A 12901-nucleotide genomic window follows, 5' to 3' on the forward strand; every position below is an offset into this window, starting at 1 on the left:
GACTGTAAACTCTCCTTCCAGACTCACATTAAGAATCTTCAATCCAAAATGAAATCTAGAATCGGCTTCCAATTTCGCAACAAAGCCTCCTTCACTCACGCTGCCAAACGTACCCTTGTAAAACTGACTATCCTACTGATCCTCGATTTCGGCGATGTCATTTACAAAATAGCCTCCAACACTCTACTCAGCAAACTGGATGCAGTCTATCACAGTGCCATCCGTTTTGTCACCAAAGCCCCATATACCACCCACCACTGTGACCTGTATTCTCTCGTCGGCTGGCCCTCGCTACATATTCGTCGCCAGACCCACTGGCTCCAGGTCATCCCTAAGTCTATGCTAGGTAAAATTTGCCTTATCTCCATAACAACCATAACAACACCCACCCATAGCACACGCTACAGCAGGTATATCTTTCTGGTCATCCCCAAAGCCAACACCTCCTTTGGCCACCTTTCCTTCCAGTTCTCTGCTGCCAATGACTGGAAGGATTTGCAAAAATCACTGAAGTTGGAGACTTATATCTCCCTCACTAACTTTAAGCATCAGCTGTCTGAGCAGCTCACCGATCGCTGCAGCTGTACACAGCCCATCTGTAAATAGCCCATCCAACTACCTACCTCATCCCCATGTTGTTTTTATTTACTTTTTTTTGCTCTTTTGCACACCAGTATTTATACTTGCACATCATCATCTGCACATCTATCACTCCAGTGTTAATTTGCTAAATTGTAATTACTTCGCTACTATGGCCTATTTATTGCCTTACCTCCTTACTCCATTTGCACACACTGTATATAGATTTTTGTATTGTTATTGACTGTACTTTTGTTTATCCCACGTGTAACTCTGTGTTGTTGTTTTTTGCCGCACTGCTTTGCTTTATCTTGGCCAGGTCGCAGTTGTAAATGAGAACTTGTTCTCAACTGGCCTACCTGGTTAAATAAAGGAAAAAAATATATATATATTATAATAACCTTAAAAATCTAAATTAAAATGATTCAAATCTAAAAGATCTAATTCAACCAGAGAGCCCCCTTAGATCATGGGATAAGAACGTACTTGACCGTTGACCTTGAATCATTCCCATGGTGAATGGCTAGGCCTGCTACACTATGACACCACACACTATTGCAGAGACTTTGATATTACCGGCCGCAATTGATATGGTGAAAACAATGTTTAAGGAGACGGAGGCACAGAAACTCAAATGAATGCCTTTGTCAGATAACAGTGTTAAACAAATAATTTATGCTATTGCTAGCAATCAAGAGGAAACTGACTGAACGACTCAAAAACTCCCCAGCTTATGGCACAGATGTCTCAAGTTTTGAGGGAGCGTGCTATTGGCACAGAGCTGTTGCCAGAGAATTTTATGTTAATTTCTCCACCATAATCCGCCTCCAATGTTGTTTTAGAGAATTTGGCAGCACGTCCAAACAGCCTCACGCCAGCTCAGGACCTCCACATCTGGCTTTTTCACCTGCGGGATTGTCTGAGGAGGGGGGGCTCCCTAGTGGTTGGGCCTATGCCCTCCCATGGCTCTGCCCCTGCCCAGTCATGTGAAATCAATAAATTAGGGCCTAATGAATTAATTTGATTGTATTTAAATTCATTGATTTCCTGTGAACTGTAACTCAGTAAAGCTTATGGTCTCCAAATGGGCGTTATCTGTGAGGGCCGAGATGCCCAAGCATTGACTTTGGTTCCTTATACATGTCAGGGGATTCTATTCAATAAGGACATATTTTTCTGTCTCACGATTCCCGAGCATGAACCGGCACAGGGGATGTTCAGTGTGCTGCGTGGCTATATTGACGAAAAACTGATTCCATGAGATCGAATGGTGGGCTTTTGCACAGATGGGGCTCCATCTATGGTGGGACGGAGGGCAGACCTTTGCACTCTAGTTATGAATGTGTCTCCCTCTGCCATATGGACGCATTGTATGATAGATACACCAAGAGCAACAGGTGGCAAAAGAGCTGAGCACAGAACTCAGAGATATACTGCAGCAGGTAACTTTGATTGTAAACTACATCCACTGCGCGCACGCCTGTTCATAAAACTATGTGGAGATATGGGATCAGAGTATGACAATCTTCTATTTTACACCGATGCTTGGTGGTTATCGAGGGGGAGTGTTGGAAAGATTTTTCACTTTAAGAGAGGAGCTGTTGTTATGTACAATGGATGCAAAAAAAATACTTTGACTTCCCGTGTCATGAAAAGAAAATGTGTCTCCTTCAGTGGCGACGCATCATTCAGGGGACCCGTCATTCAGGGGACCCGTCATTCAGTGGTGACCCATTATTCAGTGGCCACCCATCATTCAGGCGACCCATCATTCAGTGGCGACCCATCATTCAGGCGACCCATCATTCAGTGGCGACCCATCGTTCAGTGGCGACCCATCGTTCAGTGGCGACCCATCGTTCAGTGGCGACCCATCATTCAGGCGACCCATCATTGAGCCCCACTTTTATTTTGCCATTAATATGTATCACATATCAGTTTCCAAACAATGTAAAAATAATAATATTTGATTTAATAAAGCTGCATACAAACATGGTCTCTCTTTTTGCTTTCTTGAGTAAGGCGGCTCCAAAATGCAGGTGTTTTTCCGCGTAGCTCTGTGCTTTCTGTAGTGGTGGGGCAGCCAGCAGAAAATACAGAGCGTAGGGGTTGGTAATGTTCTCTAGTTGCACCATGATTGGCTCAGTGTTCTGTCACTCACTCATGGGGACACTACATCACCGCAAAATCTACGGGGAGAGCACTAAAATTCAAGCCCCTTGGTTGCTGCCATACATTTACATTAGAAGTGCCCATCCAAGAAGGCTCAAGGTCATTGGCCACAGATAAAATTACGTCATATCACATTATATCTACCGTAGATTTGATTGGACTGATCATGTCAACATCATACTTCCAAAATCTTAGCTAGCAAGCTTGACAAGCAGTCATCATCATGAATCAAGTCGACAATCTACTGGCAAATCCATTTCAATCTTTGTCATATGAAGATAAATTATAGATAAAACGTATCGGTGCTCATCGGCCATTGGACATAAACATTAGAAATTGCAAATTCAACAATGAGTGGTTTGGAAAGAATCAGTGGCTAACTGAAAGCGTTGCAAAGCAATCACTAGCCTGCTACTCAGTGGAGATGGTGTGTGGTCTGGGTTTAAGGGTCTCTTTTCCAAGCTTAAAAGGATAAACATTCACATGCAACACCATGGGCCAGAAAAGGTTGAATACATTGGTCATGCTTTCAATCCAGCATGACTTCTGCCGTGTTCAAAACAACTGGAAACTCTGAACTGGGAAATCTCAGACTTGAGTGAGTTCATGACAACTGGGAACTCTGAAAAAAACGAGCTCCGACTGGGAAAATACTTTTTGAATTGTCATCCAACTCGGAATTTCAAGTCGGGAACTTGGGCCTCTTTCTAGAGCGACGACCTGAAGATCACTGACGTCATGATTCAACCTTGTTTTTTTCAGCTCCCAGTTGTCTTAAAAGGACCATAAATCCAGAGAATGACAGACTTTGATGACAAAATTTGCCCACAAGAAGGACCGCCGTGCCACCTTCCTATTCAAGTGAGCACAGCACAAGAAGGTGAGTTCAATAATGTATTGGATGCTGAAGTATAATGTGGCTAAGAATGTAATACTAAGTGTATGTTGTGTAGTAAGCTGTTAGTAGCCCATGTGCCTCACCCTAAAAATTTGGTCCCTTTCTCCCTCATAACTTAGCTTACTGTTCGACTTGGGGGTGCATATGTAGCCTATAACCTGTGATAGAGAAATGTAATCATTGAATATTGTAAGAGCTTTCATTGTCTGCTCTGGAGATGAGAAGCAGGTACAGAGAGTTGATCCGTAACATTTAATATAGCAAAGACATGGAACAGGACAGGAACAGCGTCAGAACTGGGTAACAAAACGACAGACGACAATTAATGCTGAAGCGGGGAACAGAGCTGGGGAACAGATAGATATAGGGGAGGAAATAACACAAGTGATTTAGTCCAGGTGAGTGCAATGGATCGCTGATGCGCGTGATGAGGGAAGCAGGTGTGCGTAATGATGGTGGCAGGAGTGAGTAATTCTGGGCAGCCTGGCGCGGAGGGAGAGCGGGAGCAGGCGTGACATATGTGCCCCCTTTATTTATCCTACAGTTCTGACTTGGTGTACAGGGAGGATACTGTAAGAATGACCCATGTTCTGAATTATTTCTCTGTAAATTTCAAAAGTGCTGAACCAATAGTTATATTGCCTATGTCCGTCTTAGCTCGGTCATTAATGTCTTAATCAAAATTACGGATTGCCTCTTATATGCCCATTGTTCCCTTATGCCATAGTTTGTACATCTCAATTGTCAATAGAAACATAATTTGTTTAAGCAAGTCAGCCATATCAGCTATGTTTTTTAAAAAAGGCAGTAAACTAGGCTGTATGAACTGTTTCACTGCCAGACAAGGCTCCGCTGATAGCCAGGTGTAGCGGTGGTAAGGATTCACTCCATGATGCTGAAAAGAAAGCTCTGCTATTAGGATAGCTTTATGTAGGCCCTAATAGTTTGTGGGCACCGTTTGTCACTATTATGGTGCAATTAATGTATTGTTTAGAGTTGTGTTGTGTAGTGTAGTGGCTTTGCTGGCATGCATCTAAACATATATATATATATATATATATGTTATGCACCACCAAGATTTACATGCTAAAATCACCACTGGTGTCTTTGCCTATGTAACAGACATATTTGGGAAACTGAACGAACTGAACACAAGCATGCAGGGGAAGTACAAAAACATTCTACAGATGAGGGATCGTGTGGCTCAGTTGGTAGAGCATGGCGCTTGCAACGCCAGGGTTGTGGGTTCATTCCCCACGGGGGGACCAGGATGAATATGTATGAACTTTCCAATTTGTAAGTCGCTCTGGATAAGAGCGTCTGCTAAATGACTTAAATGTAAAATGTAAATGGATGGATTCAGAGGAAATAATTCTTATTGGAGAGAGTGTTTCAGAAGCGAACCTTACCTCGGCTGTGGATGTTTCTAACAGAAAACAGCATCCGTAAATGTCTGACACGTGTGATGACTGCTCACCTCCAACGCTTGGAAGAGCACTTTGGTACCTACTTCCCGATCCATTTGACTGTGATCCTGTCTCAGTTGACATGCAGGTAAGTGACCGAATTCTGCAGACAACACATTCACGGGTCACTGTGGAGGAGTTTTGGTTTGCGATTCAAAGGAAATACCCTGCCGTCTCCTTTTGAGCATTAAAAGTCATGGTACCCTTTGCCAGCTCATATCTGTGTGTAGCTGGATTCAGTGCTATCGTCTGCATTACAACCAAATATTGATCCAGGTTGGATGTGACAGCAGAGATTAGGTGCGCACTGTGGACCACGCCCCCCTGACTTTGAGAAGCTCCGACACGACATGCATCCAGCACACCCATCTCATTAGTGGTGGTGAGATAAGAGACATTATGTCAGACACATTTACAATTGACTGTCATAGTCCCACATTAAAATTATGTGATGGTGAGTTGAGAAGACAATCAGAAATACCTTTAGAATGTTTTTGACTGCCATAGCCCCAAATAAAAAAGTTAACATTGGCTGTTAATTACATCCTTTTTTTCACATGGTTGGGGTCGCAAGAATTTTCAGATATCAAAATGGGGTCATGGGACAAAAAAGTTTGGTAACCCAACCCCATCCCCTCCTCCTTTCACGATAGAGGGACACACACTAGGTGATAATTAAGCAATAAGGCCCGAGGGGGTGTGGTATATTTGCCATATACCACAAACCCCAAGGTGCCTTATCGCTATTATAAACTGGTTACCAATGTAATTAGAGTAGTAAAAATAAATGTTTTGTCATACCCGTGGTATACAGTCTGATATACCACGGATGTCAGCCAATCAGCATTCAGGGCTCGAACCACACAGTTTATAATAATACAATATACAACGGGTGGGTCTAATCCTGAATGCTGATTGGTTAAAACCAGGTGATAATAATACAATACATCAAAGGAAAAACAAAAACAAAAGGATACAAACAAAAAGGAACTCACCCTGCTGGACGAAGGATCCATAGACGAACCACATGGAATTGTAGAAGGTGGTGGAGGAGACAGCACCCATGGGCAGTCGCGGCGGGTTCAGCCAGTTGAGTAGGTAGACCAGGATGCCCACCAGCAGCACGGTGCCCGCAATGCACGCCCACAGCGACAGGTCAAAGGGCGCTAGGCAGGCGAACATGTCCACTGTACGCTCGGCCTTTCTGAGCAGCACACCCACCGAGTAGTCCATGTAGCGTGTGGTGAAGTCCACCGCACTCTCCCGTTCTGGCGTGATGGTGAGAGCCGAGAGACCCACGTCTGCCCGCTGGAACACAAACACACAGAGACACGTGCGCAAGCATACACATAGATATGGACACACGCACACAAATACACACACACACCAGATTCATTAATGCAAAGATTCAAGGTCTATAGAAGTCAAGAAAATGATGGGGATTCTGTGAACACACACATCAGAAATCTCTGTGTTGTATTTGCTGGTATGGCTGAGTAATGGAACATCGCTTTGTGTTGTTTTTACACGTTAATCCAAGTCATGCAATAGAATCAATAGAATCATATCTAATTTCTGCCATGGCTTCTCTGTTGCCGCTGACGATCACAGTCATTCTCCACTTGTTGTCAAAACAACACTCTAAACTCGCTATCTGATTAACACTGACACACTTCTCAAACTAAATAGATAGGAGAATACCATGTTAATAAGCCGAAATATTGTTATAGAAAAATGTAGGGATCGACAATTTCTGCGTCTGAGTCTATTATATTTAAGCGAAGCAGCGTTTATGGAGATGAATATGGCTGTGGTCTGTGAGTCATAGCGTGAGCATTGGAGGGGTTCAGTCATCTTCAATAAATAGTTTCTAGGAGGATTCCGGAGGATGAGGGCAGTTGCTAGGCCAGTGAGGCCAGTAAACCAATCAGGGAGTCTGAATTAGAATACACAAGTTGGTCCACTGAGAACAGTGTTGTTTTAATCTGCCACACAACGTACGTGTGTATGTGTTTATGCAGGCCAGGTTCAGCTATAAACCCACTTAGGTAGAGCTCATATCCTCCCACATGTTGTGCCTCACCATTAGAAGACACTGTATGCAAAAAACATTTTCGTGCATCCCAAATAACACCTATTTATCTATATAGTACGCCAGTTTTGACAGGGCCAAAAGCAGTGCGCTATATAGGGAACAGGGTGCTATTTGGGATGCAGCCTATGTCTACAATTGAGTGTAGTCTGGCCCAGGGGTGCGAAGGTGAACGGCAAGGCACTGGAGTGACGGACCACCCTTGCTGTCTCTGCCTGGCCGGCTCTCCTCTCTCCACTGGGATTCTCTGCCTCTGACCTTATTATGGGGTCTGAGTCACTGGCTTGCTAGTGCTCTCCAATGCTGTCCCTAGTAGGAGTGCATCATGTCTTGCCAGGCTTTTTTATCTATACTCGACTTGAGTGGGTTGAGTCACTGACATTATCTTCCTGTCCGTTCTAGCTCCCCCTCGGGCTCGTGTGGTGGGGAAGATCTTCGTGGGCTATACTCTGCCTTGTCTCAGGGTAGTAAGTTGGTATTTTGTTGATTTCCCTCCGGTGTCGTGAGACTTGTGCTTTAGCAAAGTAGGTGGGGTTATATCCTGCCTGATTGGCCCTGTCCGGGGGTATCGTCGGACGGGGCCACAGCGTCCCCCGACCCCCCCCGTCTCAGTCCTCAGTATCTATGTTGCAATAGTCTATGTGCCGGGGGGCTAGGGTTAGTCTGTCCTATCTGGTGTAATTCTCCTGTCTTATCTGGTGTCCTGTGTGACCTTAAGTATGCTCCCTCTAATTCTCCCATCTCTCTCTCCCCTCCCGGAGGAACTGAGCCTTAGGACCATGTCTCAGGACTACCTGGCCTGACGACTCCTGGCTGTCCCCGTCCCCAGTCCACCTGGTCATGCTGCTGATCCAAGTTCTACTGTCCCGCGGCTATGGAACCCTGACCTGTTCACTGAAGTGCTAACTTGTCCCGGACCTGCTGCTCTCTCTCTGTCAATTTAAATAAATTCATTATGCCCTAATCTATGGATTTCACATGATTGGGAATACAGATCAGAAACCCGTAGATCAGAAAACCAGTCAGGCGACACATCTCCTTCACATAGAGTTGTTCAATGTTGAATGTTGTCCCACTCCTCTTCAATGGCTGTGCGAAGTTGCTGGATATTGGTGGGAACTGAAACACGCTGTCGTACACTTCAATCCAAAGCATCCCTAACATGCTCAATGGTTAACATGTCTGGTGAGTATGCAGGCCATGGAAGAACTGGGAGATTTTCAGCTTCCAGGAATTATGTACAGATCCTTGCGACATGGGGCCATGCCTCAGGATCTCGTCACGGTATCTCTGTGCATTCAAATTGCCATTGATAAAATGCAATTGTGTTCGTTGTCCGTAGCTTATTCCTGCCCATACCATAACCCCACTGCCACCAGGGGGCACTCTGCTCACAATGTTGACATTACAAACCGCTAGCCCACACGACGCCATACACGTGGTCTGTGGTTGTGAGGCCGGTTGGACGTACTGCCAAATTCTCTAAAACAACAATGAACATTAAATTGTCTGCCAACAGCTAAGGGGCACTTTCCTGCAGTCAGCATGCCAATTGCACACTCCCGCAAAACTTGAGACATCTGTGGAATTGTGTTGTGTGACAAAACTGCACATTTTAGAGTGGCCTTTTATTGTCCCCAGCAAAAGGTGCACCTGTTTAATGATCATGCTGTTTAAATCAGTTGTCAGGTGGATTGATTATCTTGCTCACTAACAGGGATGTAATCAAATTTGTAACTGAAATTTGAGAGAAATATGCTTTTTGTGTGTATGGAACATTTCTGGGACCTTTTATTTCAGCTTATGAAACATGGGACCAACACTTTACATGTTGCTTTATATTGTTGTTCAGTGTATAAATGGCTTTATAAAGAACTGTGACTGACTAAGAATAGAGTACTGGGCAGTAGGTAGTGGTTAATAACCTCTATAGGATCGGTGGGTCCACCGCGGAACGGTTAAGCTAACATAGGCTAATGTGATTAGCATGAGGTTGTAAGTAACAAGAACATTTCCCAGGACATAGACATATCTGATGTTGGCAGAAAGCTTAAATTCTTGTTAATCTAACTGCACTGTCCAATTTACAGTAGCTATTGCAGTGAAATAATACCATGCTATTGTTTGAGGAGAGTGCACAGTTACGAACTTGAAATTGGTTAATAAACCAATTAGGCACATTTGGGCAGTCTTGATACAACATTTTGAAAATAAATGCAATGGTTCATTGGATCAGTCTAAAGCTCTGCACATACACTGCTGCCATCTAATGGCCAAAATCTAAATTGTGCCTGGGCTGGAATAATACATTATGGCCTTTCTCTTGCATTTCAAAGATGATGGTACAAAAAACAACAACACTTTAACCAGATCTACTGTGTTATATTCTCCTGCATTCATTTCATATTTCCACAAACTTGTTTCCTTTCAAATGGTATCAAGAATATGCATATCCTTGATTCAGGTCCTGAGCTACAGGCAGTTAGATTTGGGTATGTTATTTTAGGCAAAAATTGAAAAAAAGGGGCAGATCAGACAATTGAGACATGGATTGTGTATGTGTGCCATTCAGAGGGTGAATTGGCAAGACAAAAGGTTTAAGTGCCTATGAAAGGGGTATTGGTAGTAGGTGCCAGGCAGGCGCACCGGTTTGTGTCAAGAACTGCAATGCTGCTGGGTTTTTCACGCTCAACAGTTTCCCGTGTGTATCAAGAATAATCCACCACCCAAAGGACATCCAGCCAACATCACACAATTGTTGGAAGCATTGGAGTCAACATGGGCTAGCATCCCTTTGGAACGCTTTCGACATCTTGTAGAGTCCATGACCTGACGAATTGAGGCCGTTCTGAAGGCAAAAGAGGGTGCAACTCAATATTACGAAGGTGTTCCTAATGTTTTGTACACATACTCTACATTCAAGATTTCAGACAATCTATCAAATACCTCAGTCCAGAATCTTTTGAAGGCTGGACAATTCCAGAACAGATGCATTAGTGTACCGACCTCACCGTAGCCATGCCAACACAAGTCTGAAAGGCTTTGATCCGTCTTTTTCAACCTGTGTGGTGTGATGTATAACCTGTGTGGTGTGATGTACAACCTGTGTGGTGTGATGTATGCCCTGTGTGAGATCTTCATTTGAATAATATTATATCTTACGCAATTGAATATTGATGTTGTATTTTCCATATTGCGTCACATTGTGATAGATACACCCCATGTCCAGCTCGGAATGTAACTCAGTGGAGGTGTTACTATTTAAGGAGAAGCCAACCAGCTTGTATAGGGAGGAAACAGTTATTTTCCCAATAGCAACATCCCTCAGTTTGTTGTCTAAAGAACTTTTAGATCCCACATCAATACCCTTTGAGGAAATACACTTGAGAACTGATTTGAGTTGTAGATGGCATTGAAGTGCTATATTATTCAGGCCAATCTCTGACATCAGCTCTTGGCATGGTATGATATCTCTGTCTCTTACGACCTGCCCCACCGAACTGATGTCTTGGCGTTGCCAGGTACCATTAGCCAGTGTCTTGCCACCTGCGGTAAACAAGGGGTTGTTCCATATTGAACAAAGAGGGAGGGATGCTCCCATTGACAGATAACGTTTTATGAAGTATCTTTGCCACTTCACAATAGAACTACAGCAGTGGATGATCTATCTTGCAGTGGAACATGGGGTCATACCATAGTGATAATGAGGAGATCAACGTGTTATGGTCCCTCACTATTTCTTCCTCGAGCCACTGCCAGGTGCCTGCTATTACCCTGTTTTTATAGCCCCATGCCAGTGGCTATCTCGCATTATATGACAAGTAGTTCAAATACACATTGGCAACACCTAATCCCTCGGATGCCGTTTTTCATATCGCCCTTCGTTTTATCACACGAGACAGTTTTATTACTCCTCACTGTATTCTTTACCAAAAGGTTTGGCTGGACCTCTTTGAAGTCACGTAGATTACATCATTACGCTCTTTTTGTTTACAAAGCCCTGCTCCACAAAGATTTAGAATGACAGGGTTAGTTCACAGGGCTGGTTAAGTCTGGAGACTCCTTTGGTGTCTAGAGAGTTAGGTAAATCAGCCTTTGAGTTCCTTGCACCTTTAGTGTGGAATGATCTACAATAAACGTTCAAATTGAAGGAATTGGTGGTCTCTGAGCATTTCAGACGGTTGCTAGGAGACCTTTTTACTGAAAAATGGGTCTGTTTTTTATCATTGTGTTTTGCTTTTTGTGTATTGTTGTGTATAATAACATGTATTTTATATGAATCTGTAGTTTAATGGGTTTGTTTGTATTTTGATGTGTATTGTGATGCTATACAGGGCTCATCTGGAAAAGAGACCTTGTTCTCAGCATTGACTCCCTGTCTAAATAAAGACACCTTGGTCTCAGCATTGACTCCCTGTCTAAATAAAGACACCTTGGTCTCAGCATTGACTCCCTGTCTAAATAAAGACACCTTGGTCTCAGCATTAACTCCCTGTCTAAATAAAGACACATTGGTCTCAGCATTGACTCCCTGTCTAAATAAAGATACCTTGGTTTCAGCATTGACTCCCTGTCTAGACCGCTGGGCTCCCGAGTGGCGCAACGGTCTAAGGCACTGCATCTCAGTGCTAGAGGCATCACCACAGACCTTGGTTTGATTCCAGGCTGTATCACAACCAGCCGTGATTGGGAGTCCCATAGGGTGGCGCGCAATTGGCCCATAGTCGTCTGGGTTTTGCCGGAGTAGGCCATCATTGTAAATAAGAATTTGTTCTAAACTGACTTGCCTAGTTAAATAAAGGTTAAATAAAAAAAATGAAGAGACCTTGGTCTCAGCATTGACTCCCTGTGTCACACCCTGATCTGTTTCACTTGTCCTTATGCTCACCTCCACCACCTCCAGGTGTCACCCATCTTCCCCATTATCCCCTGGGTATATATACCTGTGTTTTCTGTCTTGCTGTGACAGTTCGTCTTGTTTTGTCAAGTCAACCAGCATGTTACTCCGTGCTCCTGCTTTTTCCTTTTCTCTGTTTTTTGCTAGTCCTCCCAGTTTTGACCCTTGCCTGCCTTGACTCTGCACCCGCCTGCCTGACCATACTGCCTGCCCTGACCTCGAGCCTGCCTGACCATACTGCCTGCCCTGACCTCGAGCCTGCCTGCCACTCTGTACCTCCTGGACTCTGACCTTGTTATGATCTTTTGCCTATCCACGACCATTCTCTTGCCTCCCCCCTTGGATACTAATAGATATCAGAGACTTGAACCATCTGCATCTGGGTCTCGCCCTGTGCCCTTATACCCTGTCCAAATAAAGGTTAAATAAAATACATTCAACCCACTCTTACTTCTTGGCATTGACATTTTTTTGTGGTTAATTCTTGGTTTCTTCTCTTTCTACAAGCTTGAAAATAAACAATGTACAGTGGGGAGAACAAGTATTTGATACACTGCCGATTTTGCAGGTTTTCCTACTTACAAAGCATGTAGAGGTCTGTCATTTTTATCATAGTTACACTTCAACTGTGAGAGACGGAATCTAAAACAAAAATCCAGAAAAAAATATTGTATGATTTTTAAGTAATTAATTTCCATTTTATTGCATGACATAAGTATTTGATACATCAGAAAAGCAGAACTTAATATTTGGTCAATGTGAAGACGGGAATCTAAAACAAAAATCCAGGAAATCAC

At 43.6% G+C, this 12901-nt stretch overlaps 1 protein-coding gene across 1 annotated transcript in view; it reads right to left on the bottom strand.

Moving 5' to 3' along the window:
• The window catches only part of LOC111974661 (glutamate receptor ionotropic, delta-2-like), a 741584-nt gene that overhangs the window by 142449 nt on the left and 586234 nt on the right, over positions 1–12901 (bottom strand). The window contains 1 exon segment of the mRNA XM_024002565.2: positions 6111–6423. Coding sequence (XP_023858333.1) covers positions 6111–6423 — 313 coding nt within the window.

The sequence above is a fragment of the Salvelinus sp. IW2-2015 genome, linkage group LG15, assembly GCF_002910315.2.
Source record: "Salvelinus sp. IW2-2015 linkage group LG15, ASM291031v2, whole genome shotgun sequence".
Lineage (NCBI taxonomy): Eukaryota > Metazoa > Chordata > Actinopteri > Salmoniformes > Salmonidae > Salvelinus > Salvelinus sp. IW2-2015.